Source organism: Lynx canadensis, chromosome D1, assembly GCF_007474595.2.
Source record: "Lynx canadensis isolate LIC74 chromosome D1, mLynCan4.pri.v2, whole genome shotgun sequence".
Classification (NCBI taxonomy): Eukaryota; Metazoa; Chordata; class Mammalia; order Carnivora; family Felidae; genus Lynx; species Lynx canadensis.
Window position 1 is genome coordinate 38,035,617 of NC_044312.2, and position 24,716 is coordinate 38,060,332.

The 24,716-nt window shown below is 38.2% G+C and overlaps 1 protein-coding gene across 6 annotated transcripts in view; it reads left to right on the top strand.

Moving 5' to 3' along the window:
• Window positions 1-24,716, top strand: part of MTMR2 (myotubularin related protein 2) — a 119,117-nt gene that overhangs the window by 56,032 nt on the left and 38,369 nt on the right. For 4 of the 6 annotated variants that reach the window (XM_030330836.1, XM_030330838.2, XM_030330839.2 and 1 more), the window contains 5 exons: window positions 10,533-10,608; window positions 15,528-15,622; window positions 15,774-15,884; window positions 19,015-19,116; window positions 20,465-20,548. In XM_030330836.1, the coding sequence (XP_030186696.1) occupies window positions 10,533-10,608; window positions 15,528-15,622; window positions 15,774-15,884; window positions 19,015-19,116; window positions 20,465-20,548 (468 nt within the window). Of the gene's footprint in view, window positions 1-10,532; window positions 10,609-15,527; window positions 15,623-15,773; window positions 15,885-19,014; window positions 19,117-20,464; window positions 20,549-24,716 lie in introns of those variants that run through there. The other 2 variants (XM_030330842.1, XM_030330841.1) reach the window with 2 other exon arrangements.

The following is a 24,716-nucleotide window of genomic DNA, read 5'->3' on the forward strand; positions in this document are numbered from 1 at the left end:
AGAGGTTTGGAACTTTTAGCCCCACTCCCTTCTCTGGGAGTGGGAGAGGGGCTGGAGGTTGATTTAATAATTAATGGCCCAGTGATTGGATCAGCCATGTCTAAGTAATGAAGCCTGCATAAAAACATCCCAACTGAAGAGGTTTGGAGAGCTTCTGGAGTGGTGAATATCTAGAGGTGCTGGGAGGGCGATGATGTGCCTGTCCAGAGAGGGCATGGAAATTACATCCATCCTCTTACCTTGTGCTTTGCCTTTGGGCCTCTTCCACCTGGCTGTTTCTCACTTGTATCCTTTATAATAAACTGGCAAATGTAGTTTGTAAAGTGTTTCCCTGAGTTTTATTAGCTATTCTAGCAAATTATTGAACCTGGGAAGGGAGTCATGGGAACCTGATTCATGGATGACTGGTCAGAAGTACAGGTGACAGTCTAGGGCTTGAGATTGGTGCTTCAAGTGGGGGCAGTCTTGTGGACTGAGCCCTTAGCATGTGGGTTCTGTGCTACTTGTGGGTGTTAATGTAATAATTGGATTGTAGGACACCCAGCTGGTGTCCACTGAGATTTGGAGAATTGTTTCCTATGGAAAAACCCAGTGTCAGAAGTGTTGAGAGTATGGGAAACAATTTTTTTTTTAGGAGGTTAGAATCTGAAATCAAGGGGACAAAATTGGTTTCTTCCGAGGGTTCTAGGGGAGAATCCGTTCTGTACCTCTCCCCTAGCTGCTGGTGAAGGCCAATTTTCCTTGGTGTTTTTTGGCTTGTAGATCCATCACTCCAATCTCTGCCTCCATCTACACATGGCATTCACCCTGTATCTCTGTGTCTTATAAGGACAGCAGTTATATCAATTTAGGGGCCACTCTACTCCCATATATCCTCATCCTAACTAATTATATCTACAGTGACCATATTTCCAAATAAGGTCACATCCCCATAGACTGTCAGTCAGGACTCCAACCTATCCTTATTGGGGAGAGGAGGACACAACAGTTCAACTCATAGCATGAAATGGTGCTTGCCAGACTGTTCCTCTTTAGATACTTACCCTTTTTTGTTGTTGAATCGTTGATGGTGATATGTTATCCAGCTCTTGGTAGTTGTGGTTTCAACAGAAAACCAGATTGTCCTTGGCAGTGTTATAATAAGAAAGGGCTATCCTGTGCTCAAATTTGTGCTTTTAAATATGTAACCAGTAAGATTTATCCCAGATGCCAGTTTGTGGCTCTACCCATTCAGTATTTTGTTTGTATGGTTTGCCTACTTTGTGGTTTGTCAGTCAAGTTGTGCAAAAAATAAAGTAAAATTGATGTTAAAAAAGCTTTTTACAAGAATTATCCAATGAAGAATGGATACTTAATTTTTTCCTTCACAGTTTGAGTGTATAAAGAAACTAGAGAGGATAGTTTGTAATTTCTACAGACTCATTGTTCCCTTTCAGGTGATTATAATGTAGTGTTTTGCAGATTTCCAAAATATTCTTTCCTGTTTTTCTGTCATCTGACATTCCATGTGAAAACTGACCCATAAACCTGCTCCCTTCCAGATCATCATTATACACAAGGTTTCTGAATTTCCTTTATAGTAATTTCCTGATTGGAGTGAAAGGGGAAGAGAGGGAGAGAAAGGGAGGTGGTTTAAAGTCACATGGAAAGTTACTGAGCAGTTTGAAAATAATTTGATTAAGTGGGTATAGAAGAAAATGGGGAACAATGACATCATTGGAGAGAGAGCAGAACTGAACTGATTATGTTTTGGGAATAAAAGAATTATAAATTTTAGTCTGTTTGGTAGGGTTTTTTTTTCACCAGTAAGATTTTAATATGATGAATAGACTTTTCTTGGTAATAAGAAAATGGTTAAATATTATATTAAATGGTACCAAAGAGCAGACCTTACATCATCTTGTCTTATTGATAGGCATCCAGAGCTCCTGAGGCAGGCTGGGATCTCATCTGTACCAGGTTTTATGTATTCCAAGGGATTTCTCTCCTCCTCTCATCTGAGAGTTCTATGACTTTTTCTATACCAAAGATATGTCCATGTTAATGCAGAAAAACCTAATGAATCAGTCTGGCTTGGCTGTTTTCGTGCCCCAGCCCCCATTTTAGGAAGATAGACCTCTGTTGTTTTTGCGTGGTCCTCTTGTTTTGACCTTGACTCCTCTCTTTGTTGAATCTGTATTTCTTCTATTACCGACATATCTGGGATACAGTTCTTCTCAAGTAAAAACCATCCAGTATTACTCAAATAATTGCTTGTGTTTGTTTCATAAACCTAGGGTCAAATTTGATCACTTCTTCCAACAAGTGGCAAATATTCCTTTTTATTTCTACTACCACAGAATAATCCAGGATTTTGATATTTTTCTGTTAGATTATTATAATTTCATCTTTATCATATTTAGTTTTGTACATGTTCTTGACTGTGCCATTTACCTTTATCAGAGACCTGCAGTAATTTTCCTTTACATGACTGGTCAAGTTTAAAATCCTTACTCCACCCCCACCTAATATTTTATCATAAAAATTTCCAAATACACTGTTGAGTTGCATGAGTTCTTCATATATTTTAAATATTAACCCCTTATCAGATATGCAGATATTTTCTCCCATTCAGTCAGTTGCCTTTACATTTTGTTCCTGGTTTCCTTTGCTGTGCAGAACTTTTTTTGTTTGGTATAGTTCCACTTGTTTATTTTTGCTTTTGTTGCCTTTGCTTTTGGTATCAGATCTAAAAAATCATTGCCAATCCCAGTGTCAAGGAGCTAAAACCCTCTGTGTTTTCATCGAGGAGTTTTATGGTTTTAGAAGTTACGTTCACATCTTTAATCCATTTTGAGTTGATTTTTGTGTATGGTATAAGAGAGGGTCCAGTTTCACTCTTTTGCACATAGCTGCCCAGTTTCCTCAGCTCCGTTTATCGAAGAGAATGTCCATTCCCTGTTGTATATTCTTGGCAACTTTATTGTAATTAATTGGCTGTATATGTGTGAGTTTATTTCTGTGCTCTGTATTTTGTTCCACTGATCTTTGGGTCTGTTTTTATGCCAGTACCATATGGTTTTAGTTATTACAGCTTTGTAATATAGTTTGAAATCAAGAAGTGTGATACCTCTAGCTCTGTTCTTTTTCAAGATTGCTTTGGCTATTTGGGGTCTTTTGTGGTTCAATGTAAATTTTAAGATTTTTTTGTTCTATTTCTGTGAAAAATGCCATTGGGAATTTGATAGAGATTGCATGAAACCTTTTATGTTTGTTTTTAAAGTTTTTTTTTAACATTTATTTTGAGAAACCGTGAGTGGGGGAGGGGCAGAGAAAGAGGGAGAGAGTAGAGAATCTCAAGCAGGCTCCACACTGCCAGCACAGAACCTGACAACACAGGGCTTGAACTCATCAACTGCGAGATCATCACCTGAGCCCAAGTTGGACGCTTAACGGACTGAACCACCCATGAACCCCATACTTTTCTGTTTTTAATGTCACAATTTAACACTTTTTTTTAAGTTTTAAAAATTTCTTTGCAAGGGGGTGGAGGAGCATAGAGAGAGGGAGAGGGACAAGTGCAGAGCCCTATGGGGGAATTGAGCTCATGAACCTGATCATGACCTGAGCCAGGATCAAGAGTCCAATGCTCAACCAGCTGAACCACCCAGGCACCCCACCTCTTTTTATGTTGTGTATTCATGAAGAAATTATACTGTCTACAGTTATTCTTAATGTTCTTTTCCTTTAACCTGTATAATATAGTTAAGTGTTTACATACCATCCTATTATAGAATCAGAGTTTTCTGAATCTATTATATTTACCATTACCAGTGAATTGTATATTTTGCTTTGTTTTCATGTTACTATTAGTATCTTTTCATTTCAGCTTCAAGAACATCCTTTCAGCATTTTTTTTTTTTAAGGCAGATCCAGTGGTGATGAACTCCCTCAGCATTTGTTCTTCTGGGAAAGTCTTTATTACTTCTTTATTTCTGAAGGACACCTTTGCTGGATAAAGTATTCTTGGCTGGCAATTTTTTTCCTTTCAATACTTTGAATATATCATTTCATTCTCTGCTGGCTAGATTACCACTGAGAAGTCTGCTGATGGCCTGATGGGGGTTCCTTTTGTAGGCTGCAGAGGGAGGAGGTCATTGACTTGGTACTTGGGATGTTGAGCATTCCTGTGGCTTAGATGAGGGCATCTTTGGAGGAGGTTTTCCCAGTGACTCATGGGTTGGCTTCCTTTTGGAGTCCAGAATGGAGAACTGCATCCCTTTAATGCCTTCTGAAATTCTTATCTGGCTCTTTCCTGAACTCCTCCGTTCCCCCACATCATGGAGCTCTTGTTTTAAATCTTTGGGTGCCGCAGAAGAGAGATGGGTTTCTTTAGCAGTGTCCCCTGCTGGAGAAGCTGGGCACTCACTCCTCTCCCTTTTCCCCTATGGGAAGGATCCCTCACCTGCTTTTTCTTTGATCTGTGGAACCTTGTGGGGAGGGGTGATGCTGGCAAAGTTCCTCTTACCAACTTTTATGTATTCAAAACTTTATTTTTTCCTTTTCCTTCCAGTGGAGTGTTGGAACTTCTCTTCCAGAGTCCTGGACTTCTGTAAAGGCTTTCTCACTCATGGGTGTCTGCCCAAGTTAGTGTTTTCCGGGTGCTATAGCTAGGTTGGAGGTTTGGAGTCAGTTCACAGGCTCCTGCGGTTTCCACAGCCTGTACCAGGTTCTGTCTGCCTATTACCTGATGCACAAGTGGGTGAGACTCCTCCAGGGTCCCTTGACCTATGGTGCTGGATTCCATTGCTCCCATGGAGGTATTTTTTGTTGTTGTTCATGGATAGATGCCAAATTTTAGATGTGAATGGGCAAAAAAAATGAGGTCCATCTTACGGTGCCATGATGATATCGCTCTTCTTGCTGTTTTCTCTAGAATCGTAAGATGGTTGCTGTTTTGTAGCTAAATTTAGAAGTTAGTAGTTCAAGGGTTAGGGAAATTTATGACATGCTGTCTCAAATATTAATCCCTGTCTATTTTAGAGCAGAGGAACAAAGCACCATGTGATTAGGCCATTGTAGAAAGAGATGTAAAAACTTACAGTGATGCTTCTCTTAAGTGAATAAGTGTTTTTTACATTTTAATAGCACCTTGCAAATCCCCTTACGATGCAGCTGTCTCATTTCATATTCACAAACCTGTAAGGTAGATGTTGATATTATCTCAATATAAATGATGAACCTAAGATTCAGAGAGGTTACTGTGGTAGCGGTAAGTGGATTTTGGTGGGGGGCAGGAAGGTAGTTAACATGTAAAACTGAAGTCTTCACTATATACCTCGCATTTCTTATATGTAAGTTTTAATTTTGATTTCCCCTTTTCAGCTTAATTACCACCTCAGGTAATTTTTTTTTTCTTTTTTAAAAGCAGGACATGTGGGTTATATTTTTGGTAGCCTGGCATATCTGAGAATAACTTCCTGTTGCCGTCAAAGATGTCAGAGGGGTCACAGCATTTTTCTCACAAAGATCCGATAACATTTTGTTACTGTTTTCTAGAATATAGTTTTACCAGATAAATTGAAGCTCGCCTGATCTTGTTTTTGTACATGACATCCCCCCTCCCCCACCTCTCTCTTTTGGCCTGTATTCTCAGAGGTTGTCTTAATTCTTAACAGTTCAAAAAATTTGCTGTGATTCACTTAGACCTACCTGTCATTGACTTTTATGTGGAACATGGTAAACTATTTTGATCAACAAACTTAGAAAACCTGTGTTCATTTCAAAAGCATGTTCTTCACTTATGTATTGGATTATTGCTCTTGATTTTTTTCCTTCAGGAAATAGAATTCTTTTATTGATACTTTAACCTCTTTTATCTGTTTTTCCTACAGATTCTTAGAGCAGTTTTCATGTTTGTCCTCAACATAAATGCTGTTTTCTGAATAATCAACTCAGTTCTTTATTATTTCCAACACAAATTTTGTTACTATGTTTTTAATTTTTGCAATCATTCCTTATCTTACCATTTCTCTTAGTCTCCGTGTGTCTGTCCTTATATCTTTGTTTTATTTCTTAGGGAATATGGTTTATTTCCTTTTGGGTGTATGCCAGATAGCTTGTAAATGTTTCTACTAATGCCTAAAAGAATTCTTTTCAGAAGACTACTTTTTTGTTGAGCTTCAAGCTGGTACTCCTTGTCCTTGTCAAATAATCTTTTTTTTTTTTTTTTTTTTTTTCCCTAGGCCCTGTTGTTTCTCTTCTATTTAAGGGTAGATTTGTTCATAGTCAGTGTTTGCCAACAAAGGGTCCAGATTGCCCTTGGCCCTGCTCTGTTTACTTGGGTTCCTTTTTATATCTTCAGCTCTAAAGTGAGTTGTTTTGTATATCCTCTAGGGCATGCCTTCTGTTAAAAATCTGTCATCTGGGGGCAGCTTTTCTGGGCAGATAATGGGATCTTGACTTGCTTCCCTTCGTTGCCTTGTTCTCTGACATTCTCATCAGAACAAGAGTGAGAGAGTCTATGGCTCTCAACGTGACTGCCTGCATGAGTTCCTGGTCTCACCTCTCACTTGATAAAGCTTTACTTACAAACCTTACACCTTCTGTACTACTGTGTGTCTGTGCCACAACTGCCTCCCTCTCTACTTCTGTTTACAACACACGTTTTCTGGGGTGTGCAGTGTTCTTCTGAGTGTAGAAATATAGGAAGAGAGTAAGTCATGGGAACAACACTGTGGCAGCTACGAGGATGTATACCTGTGCAGTATAGCAACTATTGCCCAGCTTTGTAAGTGATACAATATTTGTATTTCCAAGTCAGGTGGTTAGATGATGGGCAAAAGATAAAGCATTTCATATGATCTTTCACATGTGTAGCATGCTTGATTTTTGTTCTTTTGTATACTGTGTGCTAGTTATTACTTGTATCTTTCAATCCAGTTCTGTTGTTTTCATAATTAGAAATTCTTACCAGATTCCACTTATCAGTTGTTGGTCTGAATTTTTATTATGACGATTAATAGAAACACTTAAGTATATATTATATGTCAGCACTGGTATAAATGTTTTAAATGTATTAACTCATTTAACATTTTTGTGAGGTACCATGACTATTATCATTTCATAGATGGGAAAAATGAAGCATAGAGAGGAGTTGAACACTCTGTCCAAGAGTTCTTAGCATGTGGCATGGTCAGGATTTGAACCCAGGAAGTCTATATATTTTCATATTGCAAGTTTTTATCCTGTTTTTCTGCTTCTTCATTGCCTCATCCTTCGTCTCTCCTTCCTTCTGTCTTCATTCTTTCCTTTTTTTTTTTTTTTATGGTTTCATAAAATGCTATATCAGGAACTGGCAACTAGATGCCATTCAAAAATATGACCTTTTAGGAGTTATAGAATGTGGCATATAAAAATCATATGTGTGTGTATATATTTTAGTTCTTTGGGTATTGCATTAAGGTTACTTTATGAAACAAATTGTTAAACTTTCAAAAGTATAATATTAATTTGGTTAGATTATAAGTTTATTAAACAGAATTAATTTGTTCTTTGTAGTTCCTACTTTATTGGCCTTAGATGAGCATTGGGCTATGACAATAATGTCTAACCCTTTTGTCTAGTCTTCCCTAAGCACCTGACTTAAACTAAAGAACGCTTGATCATCAGGAAGATTAGATTCATTAGGTTAGTACTGATCAGTATGAGCGCCACTAGAAATATAGCTGATTGAAATGTAGCTGGCCTGGATTGAGATATGCTATAATATAAAATACACTCTAGAGTGTAAAAAAATAAAAAAAAATATGAATAAAAGGATATAAAATGTCCCATTACTACTTTTAAAAATATATTTTTAAATTCTTTTTAACATTTACTTATTTTTGAGAAACAGAGAGAGAGAGAGACAGAGAATGAGCAGGTGAGGAACAGAGAGAGAGGGAGACACAGAATCTGAAGCAGGTGCCAGGCTCTGAGCTGTCAGTATAGATCCCGATGCGGGGCTTGAACTCACAAACTGCGAGATCATGACCTGAGCTGAAGTCAGTTGCTTAACTGACTGAGCCACCCAGGTGCCCCTACTACTTTTAAAAATATTACATGCCGGGGCGCCTGGGTGGCGCAGTCGGTTAAGCGTCCGACTTCAGCCAGGTCATGATCTCGCGGTCCGGGAGTTCGAGCCCCGAGTCAGGCTCTGGGCTGACGGCACGGAGCCTGGAGCCTGTTTCCGATTCTGTGTCTCCCTCTCTCTCTGCTCCTCCCCCGTTCATGCTCTGTCTCTCTCTGTCCCAAAAATAAATAAACGTTGAAAAAAAAATTAAAAAAAAAATATTACATGCCAAAATGACAATACTTTTATTGTCATTTTATTTTATTTTTTATTTACTGGATTAAATTAAAGATATTAAAACCAGTTTTGCCTGTTTCTTTTTACTTTAAAATTTTTTAAATGTTTACTTATTTTTGAGAGAGAGAATGCAAGTGGGGAGAGAGAGAGACAAAGACACAGAATCTGATGCAGGCTTCAGGCTCTAGGCTGTCAGTACAAAGCCCAATGTGGGGCTCAAACTCACGAACTGTGAGATAATGACCTGAGCTGAAGTCAGACACTTAACCGACTGAGCCACTCAGGCACCCCTCTTTTTACTTTTTTAATGTGACTACTAGAAAATTAAAAATCACATATATGGCCCATGTTATATTTCTATTCAGTATTCAGAGTGTATAAGATATGACACCTCTTCTCTCAGAGTCTGTAGCAAGAAAGTAGATGGTGTGGTAAGTGCCAGATAGGAGCTCATGCATACGAGAGCCCTGAGTGAGTTTGAGGGCCTGCAGAAGGTGACCTTTAAAGTGGCTGCAGTACATTGTTTTCTCTTCCTTTTTACCTACTTTTGAAGACTCTACATCTGCTTTTTGGACCAAAGGAAATAAAAGTCAAAAGCTACTTAAAAAGTGTTTGGGAATCTTTTTTCTAGTGGTGTTGGTTCTCAGTCTAATGAAACAAGTCAAGGTTGAAGCAGGATGCCTGAGTCTGCACAGAGACCACTGCTCAGCCCTCCCCCAGATGTGACTTAGGCAACGAAATGGATGCTGGTGTCGTTTGTGAAGTATGAACACAGGTCAGCTTGAGATCTGTGGAGTTCAAGGTGTTTGGGGGACATCTGGATGGGGAGGAACAGTAGCAGTTGGTTGAATGGAACCTAGAGTGCAAGAAAAATCTGAGCTGGCAGCATAGACCGAAGTTAGGTGAAGCCATAGGTAACGTATGAGATATCAGGAAGTGAGTAAAGTGAGGTGTGGACAAATCTCTGAAGAACAGGGAAGGTTGGGGAAAGGGAAATAAAGCTTATTGAAAAAGAATGGTCAGAGAAGGAAGAGTTTAACAGGATGGTGTGCTTTCAAGAAGCAGGCAAGTTAGGGTGCCTGGGTGGCTCAGTCGGTTAAGCATCTGACTCTTGATCTTGGCTTAGGTCATGATCTCATGGTTCATGGGTTCGAACCCTGAGTTGGGCTCTGTGCTGAAAGCACTGAACCTGCTTGGGATTCTCTCTCTCCCTCTCTTTCTGCCCCCCCCCCCCAAAATAAATAAATAAACATTAAAAAAAAAAGGCAAGTTTTAGATGAGGTCAGATGTAGTTGAGAGATAAAAATAAAGACTGAGAAATGTTCATTATCTATAATAATGAGAAAGTTATTGGGAAGAAAGTGGATTCCCCGGAAGGATTGGGTTAGGTGGCAAAACCACATTGCGGGATGTTGAGGAACTAACATGAGCTAAAAAATTGGAGACAATAAAGATTATTGTCTAGAAGTGTAAGAGGTGGAGGTGGGGAGGCTTGTGGTAGCTAGGGGGATGTATTTATATTTAGCATATGACAATTGTGTGTGTGTGTGTGTATGTGTGTGTATGTGTCTTGCTTGTTTCATAAATCCATTATGCAACCGTGTATCTGTATCTTTACATCCTTGGAATCCAGTGTAGCATCCTTTGTAAGCTAACTATTCAATAACAGTTGTTGGTCATGATTGTAATATATTAATACCTCTTTTTCAACAAGATACTTTGTCGCCATCATTTCCAAATTCTCTAAACATTAGATCCGCATAAGACCTTGATATTATCTGAGTTTAAATGCACTACGGCCCCTGGTCGTGGTTTAATGGAAAGCACATGGGCTTTGCAGTCCACTAAACTATGATTCACATCTAGATTCTGACTTGTCAGCCACGTGGCCTTGAAGAAGTTAATGGTCACTTCGGGCCTGTTTTCCCTCATCTGCGAAATGAGGATAATAAGACCTACACTTATAGGGCTGTTGTGGGATTGATTCATTGAGAAAACACGTAAACTGTTTTGTATGGTACCTCATATGAAGTAGGCACTCAGTAAATGCCCTGTAGAAAAACAGCAGCTTCACGTGTGGCACGTGCCAGCACCATAGTTTTTGTAATTTGATTTCAGGTAGTGTGTGTGATACAGTGTGAAAAATTGGCCTTTGAATAAAACATGTTTCTTTTCTTGCTCCCTCCTCCCCTTTCCATTCCAGGTCCTGAGGGAATCTAACAAATTAGCAGAAATGGAAGAACCACCCTTGCTTCCAGGAGAAAATATTAAAGACATGGGTCTGTAATGGTATTTTTTGTTGAATTTCCTTCTCCTTTCTGAGGATACAGACTGTTCAATACTCTCCGTGTACAGAGAGCAGCCTCACTGTCCGAGACACCTTATGTCTGACTGCACTCATTACTGCCAGTCTTCCTAGCATTTGGTGTGTCCTGTAAGCCTGGATCTACTACGCTTACTGGTCATGTGTGTACTTGGACTACTGGGAAACATACATAGTGAATTACACCCTGCTGCTTCTCCTTACATTCATTTGCTTTACATTCATTGAAAGTAGGTGGCTTTTTCTTGTCAACTGTCACTAAATTTTTTATTTTTTTAATTAAAAAAAATTTTTTTAATGTTTATTGGTTTTGAGAGAGAGAGACAGAGAGAGAGACAAAGAGCAGGGAAGGGGCAGAGAGAGAGGGAGACACAGAATCCGAAGCAGGCTCCAGGCTCTGAGCTGTCAGCACAGAGCCCAATGGGGCTTGAACTCACAGACCAAGAGATCATGACCTGAGCTGTAGTTGGCCACCCAACTGACTGAGCCAATCAGGCACTCCCTGTCGCGGAATTTTTTAAAGAAACTTCATTATTTTAAATGACTGCAGTTAGATATTGGCTTGCCTAGATAAAACATTGACTTGTCACTTTGTACAAGTAATTTTTCTCAAAACACGTTCTGCTTCCTTTATTTTTTCTACTCTGAATAAACTTAGGCTGAGTTTTGGATGAAAATATCTCATCTCCATTGCAAAGCAAACCTTTTGCCATGGCTGCTTTTCTTTTGCATCCTAAAGAACTAAGCCTTAACTTATTGTATGGACTGGAAACAAGCATTTAATTTTGTTTTGTTTTGTTTTTTGGTACTCAGGCTTTTACTTTATTACATGTGTGTGGTAATCTACAAAATACCATCGCTCTTGAAATAAGAAGTATTTAATTAAGAGAATAAAGTAAATGGTTTCCTAGCCAATGAAACACCACCTTTCATTTATTTCAATTATAATTTTTAAAAGGACTTAATAAATGCTTAATTTATCCTGGCGAGGTGTCATTCCCTCGTGTAAAAATAAGAAAGTCAAAAGGCTTGCCTACCGTACATTTAGTTCCTTTGCTCTTGCAAGATACATGTTTCTTTTTGCTTTTAACTCTTGACTGAATACCTCCCCAGTTTATTTTTTGCTCCCTGCTCAGCCTCGTGTATGCCCTAAGTTCTTGTTCTGATGAGCTACTAAGTTAGTATTCTATGTTATCAGCATTGGACATTACATAATAAGAATGGTTATCATTATTGAATGCCCACTGTCTCATGTAAGCGTCCTCACATCTTCTGAGAAAGACTTTAATCCCATTTTGTAGATGAGGAAACTAAGGCATAGGGAGATTACATAGCTAGTAATGTTACAGCGAGTCTTATGACTGACAGTGTTTTGCTCTTCTGAGCCTGAAGTACATGCTATTTCCACTGTGATAAATAACCTTATCAAAGACTCTGAAGTTACCACTCCAACTCTCGTTGGCTTCTCTGTTCCTTTAAATAGCGATACTCCTTTAGGACTTTGTCCTTGATCTGTTTCCCTTTTTCTTCTTACCTGCTCTTTTTGGTTGACCATATCTAAATTAGTAGCTCTACCTACCATATATTTACTGATGGCTCTAAAATGTGTTGTTTTTAGTGTGAACTTCTCTCCTAATGCATATAAACAAATGCCTGTGTCCTATATACATGCCCTTGGATATCGTATAGATGTCCCTTATACCCAGCATCCCCCAAACTGAAATCATCACCTTTATCCCTAAATTTACTCCTTTTCTTTTCTTCTCTCCCTCTGTTAGTACTAACACCAGTTGTCCATTAACTCAAAGCAGAAATCTCAATATATCATCCTAGACTACTACTTTTTTTTCTGAACTCTGACATCCAGTGAGATCCAGAGGACTCAATCTCTAAGAATTTCTTGAATTTCTTTTTTTCTCTCAACTGTCCTGAGTCATTGATGTCATATATGTGTATATTGAATTTCATGTACCTTTGAGAAACTTCAAGTGAAGGTATTAAGTGGAGGTATCTTAGGAGCTTAAGAGAGAGTTCAGGACTGGAAGACCAGATTTGAATCATCAGAACATAGATATCCATTCAAAATGAGAGGAGGAAATTAACCTTTGGAGCATATAGTGAGGAGGGAGCCAAGAACATGGCTTTAGTAAACAGTTTACAATACTTGTTAGAAGAGGAACCCAGGAGGGAACTTGCAGAGTGAAGAGTGTGTGATACAGTGTATCACTGTAGAGAGAGCCAGACTGTGTATTTACCTTTTTCCCCAAAAGTACTTTCCTTCTCCACTTCTGTATCTTGGGTTCAGTTCTTCCTCTGCATTGAGCGCCATCTCTCTCTCTCTCCCCACCTAAAGGATACCTGTCACTGGGGCACAACTCACATGCCGATGTTCCTGGAACATGTTTTCCATGTTCGATGTTTCGATGTTTTCTGATCCTCCAGCTGGATGGATTTCCCCTTCAATGTATTACTTAGAGTATGTTTGTGTGCCTCTCTTTCTGTACAGATTGCATGCTCTCATATATTATATTTGTGTATATTTTATATCCTTATAATATGTATTCTCAAGGTCACTTTAGCTCATCTCACAGAAACTATTATGGGTCTTTCCTCTGTGAACTCGGTGAAAATTTGAGAGGGTTGGTAAATCTAATCTCTCAGTACGACTAGGTGGGATTAGTGTTGCAAAATTCAGAGGAATACCTAATCTATTAAATATTCTGATTCAAAATAATCTATGTAGACTTATGTGAAAAATTTATGTTTAATATAAAGTGTAAGGCTAGAGTAACCTAGAATATGTTAATCCATGTAGATAAGGCATTTGATTTTTAGTTGGTCTAATATAAATCTGCAGTTTAATTTTTTAAAAGTTAGAGTAGTGTTAGGAACATCACCTGAATGCTTTAAGGAGGTAACAATATCAGAGTATTGTGGCCTGGGTGTATCAGGAGTAGAGATAACTCCAGACTACAACCTTTCAACCTTTAACACGGGAGTCAGATTACGCTATATTAGTGGTTTAGCTTTGCATGACGTGATGGAAAGAGATTCGAATTTGTAGTCAGAGGAACCGCATTCAAGTCTTAATCTTAGTTACTAGTTCTGAAACGTTAGGCTATTCTCTGAGCCCTGGTACTCTCATCTAAACTTTGTAAGTATAATTATAGGTCTCATATGCAAGGTTTATTAGGAAGGTTAAAGGAAGTACACAGGTGAAAAATACTTTATAAACTATGCAGTGCTAAGCCATCCATGCTGGTTGTTACTATTGTCATTTTCTCTGGAATGGTTCCTGGTCATAATCTCTCATCTACTTGGTACAGACCCTGATAGGCATAAATTCTCTCTTCATTGTGACTTAGCTGCCACCAGCCTGAGGCGGAACAATAAAGTGGGCAGAACGAAGCAGAACCTAATGACTGATGATAATAGTAACATAGATAGAAACGCTTTGTGTGTGTATACTGCTTACAATTTTGGAAGTACTTTCATGAATTTATGCATGATTTTAGAATAAAGGGTAAGGTGTAACAAAAACATTGGACATATCTTGCGGTAGCATATAGAATAATGAGATTGATTTTCTTGTGTGAGTAAAGAAACTGGGTCTGGAAAGAATCCAGAAATGTTTTAGTAGCATTAAGTAAAGCTTTTCTCATTGAGGTAAAAATTTATAAGGGCAAGAAAATGTATGGAAGGCAAGTTTATGTATCTTTCCTTAATGATGGGTTTATTTAATTTTAAAAGCTTCCCTCTAAATGAAGCATGCATTGGAAACAGTGATTTAAAAAATGTAGCTCATACTTGAACATTCCCAAGGGAACTATTTTGAAGGTTAGAAATGTTTGTTGTAAGGTCAGTCTCATTTCAGATTCCATACAAAGCATTCAGTCCTCCAAAGTGGTGAGTAAAAAGCCAAGTCAGGAAGTTGCAATACCATATTAATACGTATTTTATGTCCCTAAGTTCTCCCAGAAGCCCCTTGGACAATTCTTAGCAATTTGTTGCTGTTGCTTGTGCCTTACTTTCTTGGAGTGATGAAGATATTCCTCTGTTTGCTCATTGGCTGCTATAATGACATCACAGGGATTTATGAATATTTTAAGATGTAAAAAAGCTCATAGTGGGCATTATGAACTCTACCATGTTAAATATTATTTTGAGCTAGTGGTAGCTGAGTTATCCTGCTTCATTAATGGATGTTTAAAAAAAGCATAACGCTGTGTAGATTCATCGTTAATCATGTAATAGAACAATGCTTGTGATTATTTCTCTACAAAGTTTGACATCAGTAGCTTGGTCAGAAATACAACGTCCTCTTATTCTATTATTTTTCTAAGAAATTATATTTCGAATACATTGCATTTCTCCTACAGTATTTTCCCTGTAAACATAATCAGGTCAGGAGTTTCTGGTATTCGATCTTCCAGATGTATTTTCGGAGGGATGTTGATAAATTAGACTGACCAGAAGCCCAGCAGATTGGGGAGGTGATCTAGAAACTATAAGATGACTGGTGTCTGTGGCCTGAGACATTTCCATTTGTTAACCACCATCACTATCACCCTTCAGCCACGACTCCAACTCCCACACAGAACTTTATCCAGCGGGGAGCTAGCCTGCTCTTCTGTCTAAGGGCAAGTGTTTTCTCTGCCTCTTCAGTCCTTCCCACTTACTCTGCATCCCTTCCCCAGACTGGTATGTGGTCGGAAGCTTGGATTTGACCTCTGAGTTCTGTTTGAGTCACTGATTCTGTGATTTTTGAGCCCAGGTTAGAATAGCAATCAGAATTATTTTACTTGTGAAAAGATGAGAGCGCAGTTTTTAAAAGTGCACAATGTATGGTAAACTGTGGACTCTTTGCTTTTGCAGCCAAAGATGTGACTTATATATGTCCATTCACTGGTGCTGTACGAGGAACTCTGACTGTCACGAATTACAGGTTATATTTTAAAAGCATGGAACGGGTAAGACTGGTGGGACTAGATTTTTTACATGTACTTCTGTGTGTGGTTTGTAGTTTTGTCCATTTTTGATCATTTTTAATTAAAGCATTTCTAATTACGATCATCATATCAATTGTTCCATTTTAATTGCTGTTTTCTTTCCTTCCTTTAGGATCCCCCATTTGTTTTAGATGCCTCTCTTGGTGTGATAAGTAGAGTAGAAAAAATTGGTGGTGCTTCTAGTCGAGGTGAAAATTCTTATGGACTAGAGACTGTGTGTAAGGTAAATGTTATAATATTTGTGCAGTTTTTATTTGGTTTGAAAAGCTTTCTATTAAATAGAACCTGTGTGTAGAAACTGGTTTCCAAACTGTCAAATAGATTTCATACTGAAACATCATTCTAGAAAACAAAAACAACAATTAGGAGTAATAAAAGGTACTCTCTTATGAATTAGGCTTGAATTCTTTTGGACCCAATACAGGTGACTTTGACATTGATTATTTCATGTTGAGCCTCAAAAAATCCTGAAGTAGGGATGATAGAAATGATTACCTTTAATTTACAGAAGCCTAGGGGTGAGCCTTCGTACTGGAAGAGCCAGCTCTGATGTATTCGTCATCACCTGTCGTTCCAGTCTCACAGTTTTTCTGCTTCTGAAAAAATGGTGTGAAAAACTTGACATTATAGACCTTCTCTATTTTCTTATCTAACTCCTATCCTTTTTTTCTCCTCATGGTTGGCTCTGTTCTATTTTCGTCCCCATATTTTCCTTTGCCATTTTCTCTAACTCAGAGCATTAATATTTATCTTATTTATCTTTTAAAAAAAATTTAATTCCAATGTTGTTAACATACAGTGTTGTATTTGTTGCAGGTGGACAATACAGTGATGTAGCAGTTCCATATTTTACTCAGTGCTCATCATAAGTGTACTCTTAATCCCCTTCACCTGTTTTACACCCCCCCCCCCCACCCCCTCTCTGGTAACCAGGAGTTTGTTCTCCATAATTAGGAGCCTGTTTTTTGGTTTCTCTCTATTTTTTTTTTGTTCATTTATTTTGTTTCTTAAATTCCATATATGAGTGAAATCATATGGTGTTTCTTTTAGCATTATACTCTCTGGATCCATCCAGGTTGTTGCAAATGGCAAGATTGCATTCATTTTTAACACTGAATAATATATACATGCACACATACACACACAACATACACACATACACACAACTCATCTTCTTTATCCATTCATCTATCAGTGGACACTTGGGCTGCTTCTGTGGTTTAGCTATTGTACAAAATGCTGCAGTAAACATAGGGGTGCATGTCCATTTGAACTAGTGTTTTTGTATTCTTTGGATAAACACTCAGTAATACGATTATGATCTGAGGGTAGTTCTAGTTTTAATTTTTTGAGGAGCCTTCACACTGTCTTCACTGTGGCTGCACCAGTTTGCATTCCCACCAACAGTGCACGAGGGTTCCTTTTTCTCTGCATCCTCGTCAACACTTATTTCTTGAGTTTTTGATTTTAGTCATCCTGACAGGTGTGAGGTGATGGCTCATTTTGGTTTTGATTTGCATTTCCCTGATGATGTCTAACTTGTATTTTTTAAATGCATTGATATTTGAATGAAACTTAGACTTTTAGATTTTCACCATTCCGTTCAGTCATAGATCTTTCATATCAGGTGCCACTTCTTTGGTTGCTGTTCTCAATGTGGTCTAATTAATACCTGTGCGCATGTCAATTCTAGATCGCCTTAATTTTTCTTTGGTTCTTCTGCCAGTGCCAAGAGTAAAAGCAAGTTCCTTTCTTATGCTACTCTTAGAAGTTTTGTGTATCTAGTAATAAAAGTAATGACTTAATAATTATTTTTATGCTTTTCCACTGTTTTTTTTTTTTAAATTTAACGTTTATTTATTATTGAGAGAGAGACACAGAGCGTGAGCAGGGGAGGGGTAGAGAGAGGGGGAGACACAGAATCTGAAGTAGGCTCCAGGCTCTGAGCTGCCAGCACAGAGCCCCACGTGGGGCTTGAACTCACCAACTGTGAGATCATGACCTGAGCCGAAGTCAGCCACTTAACCGACTGAGCCACCCAGGCGCCTCTATGCTTTTCCACTGTAGTCAGAAGGGATCGAAGAATGCAGTAGCTTTCAACCTGTCAGGCATGTTTAGCTTTCAACCATGTGTCAGGCACATTGTCTCCTGGTCACTTTTCTGTAATCTATCAGTAAATAGAGTAAATTTGTCGGCTCCCGGCTGTGGTACTTTTAGATAGCTGTGTGGTTGACAGAGCGATTCTGAATATCTCTACTAGTGGTAAAGATTTTTACTGAAGAAAAACAAGGTATCAGCTTAGATTTCCATACATGTTTGTTTTATAATATGGTAGAACTAGTATCCTAGTTGTGGGTCAGATTTCTAATAAAATGTTCTACTCATTCATGTACTGCAAGTGCATTGTAGTGTAGTCTCTGTATTCAGTTTTACAGGATTGGGTATAGTTTGAATTCTGCCTAGATTATAAAACACCTAGATAAAATGGGTTGTTTGAAAGTATTCTTAGTCCCCAAGTTTTTCTTAGTGCAGTTAAGATGCCAGTAAACCAGAACATAATATCTGTGTTCAGCCCGAGCACAGAAAGTTGCTTGAGGACAAATAACAGAAACGGGAGCCTCCTTGGTCTTTAGATCTGACTCTAGAGCCCGCATGATATCAACCAAACAATTGAGAATTCACCTGTTAGGAGATGGTTAAAGAACTTGGACATGGAGTAGACAAGGAGATTTAGGCAGAGTTTGATTCTATCAGTCTACTAGCAGGAAGCTTACAAAGATCCAATGAAAATGAGTCCTGGGAAGGGGTCATAAATAGGAAAGTCATCACCAGGCATAATGGGAATGAAGATACTTATGAAGTATAACAAGAGCTAATCAGGTTTTTAATAGGGAAATTGATGACAAAATGGGTTTTCACAGGGGAAGGACATACGTGAGCTGTGTATCAGTCATAGTAAATTTCAGATATAATATCTTTTATCTCTAGAGCCTGCATCAGATGCTGTCTCCTTTACTGGCTTATCTTGAGTAAATACACAGAAATAAAATTTCTGTCCTCTGAATAAAATGAAAGATATATAAGAACATTATGGAAAGTTATAAACATTATTAAAGAACTTTAAATAAATAGATGAGTAGGCACAATAGCCTGGAAATTAGAGTACCTTGTGGTTTTGAATATTTCTTTCAATAAGACATTGTGATTTCCCTGTCTCCAGGAGCTCTTGTCCTATTTTTGTATCCCACATTCACAGGTCTTAACATTTTACAAGATAGTTCCCAGTTACCTTATGTGTTTGTTCAATAAAAGGTGAACAATTACAGATGACTTGGATCCTAAATCTTTTCTAGGATATTCGGAACTTACGGTTCGCTCATAAACCTGAAGGGCGGACAAGAAGATCCATATTTGAGAATCTAATGAAATATGCATTTCCTGTCTCTAATAACCTGGTAAGGTGTTTTTTTTGTTCTTTATCTTAGAAAAGTGTGTATTATAATTTTTGGAGTAGTATAAAGAAACTTGTCTAAGCTACCTAGAAACTACATTTACGATCCTACTTTGCCATTAAACCAAATGCATAATTTAGGTTTAACCTAATCTCTTGGAATAGTTCTTTTTTGGTATGAAATGAGGAAGCTGGACTAGCTGATTTCTGAGGTCAGTGTCTGCCCACTGACATTCTATAATTATATGATGTTTCTATCCAGGGCATTCCCATGATGAAAAGCTGTCTGTGGTCTTCATTAGGATTTGAAATCTTTTTGTTTGTTTGTTTTTGTTTTTTGTATTTTTTTTTGTTTTTTGTTTTTTTTTTTTGGGTTTGTTTATTTATTTTGAGGGATGGAGAAGGGCAGAGAGAGAGAGTCCCAAGCAGGCTCTGCACTGTCAACACAGAGCTCAATACGGGGCTCGATCTCACAAACTGTGAGATCATAATCTCAGGCAAAATCAAGTAGTCAGAAGCTTGACCGACTGAGCCACCTAGGCGTCCCTGAAATCTTTTTTAATTAGGAGCTGAGAGTTAAGTCTACCAATTTTAGGAGGAAAGGGTGGACAAATACTTAGCTGAGCTTCTGCTATCTGCTAGTCATGATGTTAGGCTTCCTCATTTATGTTACATAATCCAGCTTCCATGGTGGGTGTAGCCCCAGGGTGGGTGGCAAATATTATTTATCCCTATTTTAGAGTTGAAGCCAGGAACAGGTAGGCAGTTACCTCAAGGGCACAGCTAGTAGGGAGTAATATTGGAATGAGTACTGGTCTTTTGACTCTCCTTTGAATGTTTTTCATCATAGTTGTTTCTGTCATTCTGTCTATTTAAATGATAAGTTTCCTTTTTTGGTATACCGATTGTATGCCAAGAAATAATACGTTCAGTATGTTTTAGAAAATGTAGCATCAACTTCGGCTGCCTAACTGCTGACATCTGGGATGTCAGACCGATTAATTATATCAGAAGATGTCTTTTGTTATGTAAAGTCTTTCATTATTTAGAAGAAAACCTAAGCAGCTGATATCTGAAGGAAATACGGTGATATGTTAGCATTTGATAAATCTTGGTGGTGGGCCTCTGTGCTTTTCTATATGTTTGAAAAATATGAAAAAAACAATATATTTTCAAAATTATGAAACAAGAGCTAAAACAGCAATATGAAATAGGACACCAATACAAAACATCCTTACAGATGAGTAAATGAAAACTTTGGGTATGATAAGGATATATTTCTGATTATCTCCTTAAATGTCTGTTTTTTTTTTTTTTTTTTTTAGCTATTAACTCTGTTTACTGTTTTGTAGCCTCTTTTTGCTTTTGAATACAAAGAAGTATTCCCTGAAAATGGGTGGAAGCTATATGACTCTCTTTTAGAGTATAGAAGGCAGGTATGTACTTTTTTTCTTTCAATTTTAATGTTACGGATTATTTTCATTACAACACAAAGCTTAAAGGTAGACATAAACAGCTTTATGTAAGTTGTATGGGTTTTATTTTTTCAATGAAGCCTAATCCTGATTTCTTGTCTGCTTTCAGTTTCTTTAAACTGGGTTGAGACAGTGCCAAACTCTGTTTGAGACAGAGATCTTTTAGAAATCTTTTCTTGTCTACCTAAGAGCTTACAAGTAAATCAGCTTGTTTAAAAAGTGGTTAATAATGGTAAAAATTAAATGGTAAATATGTTTACATTTTGATATTCTTATATGCCATTCAACATTATTCACACATATTCTTCTCTTTTGGATATCCTATAACATAATTCTAAAAACTTTTATAGTAGTTCTCCTTACAGCTTAGCTCCCCATGAAATTTTAGAAGTTTAGGTCTTCATAGAGGACACACGTCTACATAAAATGTTAACAAATCAAATGTGATAGTATACCAAAGAGATAATACATCGTGACTAAATTGAGTTGGTTTAATATTAGAAAACCTGTTGGTGGGATTCACCACAGCAAGAGATGAAAGCAGAATTCAGTCTGGAAATGTCTGGAAATCTGCAGCACGGTCTATCATTCTCCCTCTTCTTTCTCGACCCGCCACTTCCCAGAGCCCTTAAACTGACATTTAAACTCTTCCTACAATAGTCTTTATTTTTAACTTTGCCCGTGTTCGCTGTGCTTTCTTGAGAATTTAAGTTCAGAGACATTGATTGTTTCTTTGGTAATCATTAGATCTGATACCCAGTTTTTCTAGAATTCAGATATGAAAATAAACTGATTTTGTCTTTAGATTTCAAACATTTCATTTGAATTATAAAGCTCCAATTGACTGAAGTGTGTTTCACAAAGCAAGGAGAGTAAAAACCCGTCACACCACTAGAGAACTAAAGATACCCAGTGGTTTGAAGCGCAGTTTGTTGCTCAGTAGCATGTGGCCAGTAAAATCGAAAATTTCTTATTCAGTTATAAAGCCAGCAGCTTGGCAGAGTAGGAAGCAGAATACACAATAAATGGATCAATTAAAAATCAAGAGTCTACAAGTAACATTGCAAGATATTTGCCACTTCAAAAAGTCAGTGTCAGAACTGGGTGGGAAAGCAACCAGAAAATCCAACCAATGTCCTTGGAATGGTCAAAATGAGGAATATTCTGTGGGGATCTGGGCAGAAATTGCCATCTGTTCTAGTAGCATTCAACATAGAACTTTGGAAAGCAGGTGGGAGACCTGTGGCTACAGAAAAGAAATGTTGTTAACAGAAAAAAATAAGTTAAAGAGTAAATGAACAGTTATACCCTAATTATAAGATGAGGAAGTGTGGCAGTCAGAATAGAGTCTCTACATTAAATGATATAGATGCTTTATGATCTTTGACTTACTGGGTGAATTTTTGACTTTTTTTTTTCTTAAAGAGTTAGATACTTTGTCTCTGAGTCAACTAAGCCAAATCATACTATAAATAACACTGCATTTTTTGTAGTTAGAAGATTCAGGTTTTGGGGTTTATTTTGGTGTATATTAAGTTTATTATAGGAGAAAATGAAAATAATACTTTCATATAAACCTTAAGACTAAAGATGAAACATCAGGGTATTCCTTTTCAATTAAAAAAGATTTAAAGTGGTAACCCTTGCACCCTGCATAGAATTCAAAAGTACAAAAGGGTCTGTTGAAAGGTAGGTTTCCCTTCCAGGACAGCCTTGTCCCTCAGCCACCCCAGCTCCTCTCCCGTTAGGAAATAACGTTACTGGTTGCCTGTGTATTCTCTCAGAGATCTTATGCCTGCAAAGCCTGAGTATATGTGTGCATTATGTTTTTAAGCAGATAACAGCTTACTGTGCACACCGTTCTGTGCCTTTCTTTTTCACTTAATGTGTTTTGGAGATCCTACCGTCTCAGAACACACAGACCTCCCTCTTCCTTTTTTCTTTCAAGTTGAGGTATAATTCATATTCCATAAAATTTACCACTTTAAAGTGTACAGTCCACTGTTTTTTAAACTTGTTTTTTAATATTTATTTATTTATTTATTTATTTATTTATTTATTTTAGAGAAAGAATGTGAGCAGGGGAGGGACAGAGAGAGAGGGAGACACAAAATCCGAAAGCAGGCTCCAGGCTCTGAGCTGTCAGCACAGAGCCTGATGCGGGGCTTGAACTCACAAACCACGAAACCGTGACTGAGCCGAAATCAAGAGAGAGTCAGACGCTTAACCGACTGAGCCACCCAGGCGTCCCTCCGCTGGTTTTTAGCATATGCCCAGAGGTGTACAACTATTACCATGAAATCCAGAGCATTTAGAAGACTGAGTTTGAATCCTATCTCTAGCTCTTACTTTGCCCTCACTCTTAGGTATGTGCTCTTGAATGAGTCATTCATGTCAGAGTGCTTTTATTTTTTACTTGGTCATAGGAACTCATTTATAGGAATGTTTCAAGGATTGTTAAAATACAGGAAGATATTTTATGAATCAAAGAAATCTATTCAAATGATTATTATTGTATTTATTACATTGTAAAGCTTTAAAAAAAGAAATCATGACTGCTTAGATTCATTGTGTGCAGCTGCTAAAACATGAAAGAAAAGCCACATTAATTCTGTAGACCTATACATTATAGTGCTAATCATACATTATTTTTAATGGACAAACCTATTAACAACTGTTTAAACTTGTTCCGTAAGAGGATGTTTCTTTAGTTTACTCTTTTTTTTTTTAAGTTTATTTATTTTGAGAGAGAGAGTGAGCATGAGCAGGGCAGGAGCAGAGAAAACAGGAGAGAGAGAATCCCAAGGAAGCTCTATGCTGTCATTGCAGAGCCTGATGTGGGGCTCAATCTCATGAATCAAGAGATCATGACCTGAGCCAAAATCAAGAGTTGGGCACTTAACCACCTGAGCCAGCCAGGCACCCCTCTTTAATTTACTCTTTTTTTTTTTTTTTTTAAATTTTTTTTTTTCAACGTTTATTTATTTTTGGGACAGAGAGAGACAGAGCATGAACGGGGGAGGGGCAGAGAGAGAGGGAGACACAGAATCGGAAGCAGGCTCCAGGCTCTGAGCCATCAGCCCAGAGCCTGACGCGGGGCTCGAACTCACGGACTGCGAGATCATGACCTGGCTGAAGTCGGACGCTTAACCGACTGCGCCACCCAGGCGCCCCATTAATTTACTCTTTTTAAAAAAATATTTGTTATGCTAAGTGAAATAAGTCATACAGAGAAAGACAGATACCATATGTTTTCACTCTTATGTTGATCCTGAGAAACTTAACAGAAGACCATGGGGGAGGGGAAGGAAAAAAAAAAAAAGGTTGGAGAGGGAGGGAGCCAAAACCATAAGAGACTCTTAAAAACTGAGAACAAACTGAGGGTTGATGGGGTGTGGGAGGGTGGGTGATGGGTATTAAGGAGGGCACTTGTTGGGATGAGCACTGAGTGTTGTATGGAAACCAATTTGACAATAAATTTTGTATAAATAAATAAATAAATAAATAAATAAATATTTTTAAGAGAGAGAACGCATGAACAGGGGAGGGGCAGAGAGAGGGAAACAGGATCTGAAGCAGGCTCTGCACTGACAGCAGAGAGCCCGACGTGACTCGAATTAACAAACCAAGACATCATGACCTGAGCTGAAGTCGGATGCTTAACCAACTGAGCCACCCAGGAGCCCCAAATTTACTCTTTTTTTAGAAAGTTGTAGGGGCGCCTGGGTGGTGCAGTCGGTTAAGCGTCCGACTTCAGCCAGGTCACGATCTCGCGGTCCGTGAGTTCGAGCCCCGCGTCAGGCTCTGGGCTGATGGCTCAGAGCCTGGAGCCTGTTTCCGATTCTGTGTCTCCCTCTCTCTCTGCCCCTCCCCCGTTCATGCTCTGTCTCTCTCTGTCCCAAAAATAAATAAACGTTGAAAACAAAATTTAGAAAGTTGTATTTACTTATTTTGAGAGAGACAGTACGAATTGGGGACAGGAGAGAGAGAAGGAGAGAGAGAATCCTAAGCAGGCTCTACACTGCCAGTGCAGAGCCCAATGCAGGGCTCACACTCTCAAACTGCAAGATTATGACCTGAGCTGAAACCAAGAGTCAGACACTTAACTGACTGAGCCACCCAGGCCCCC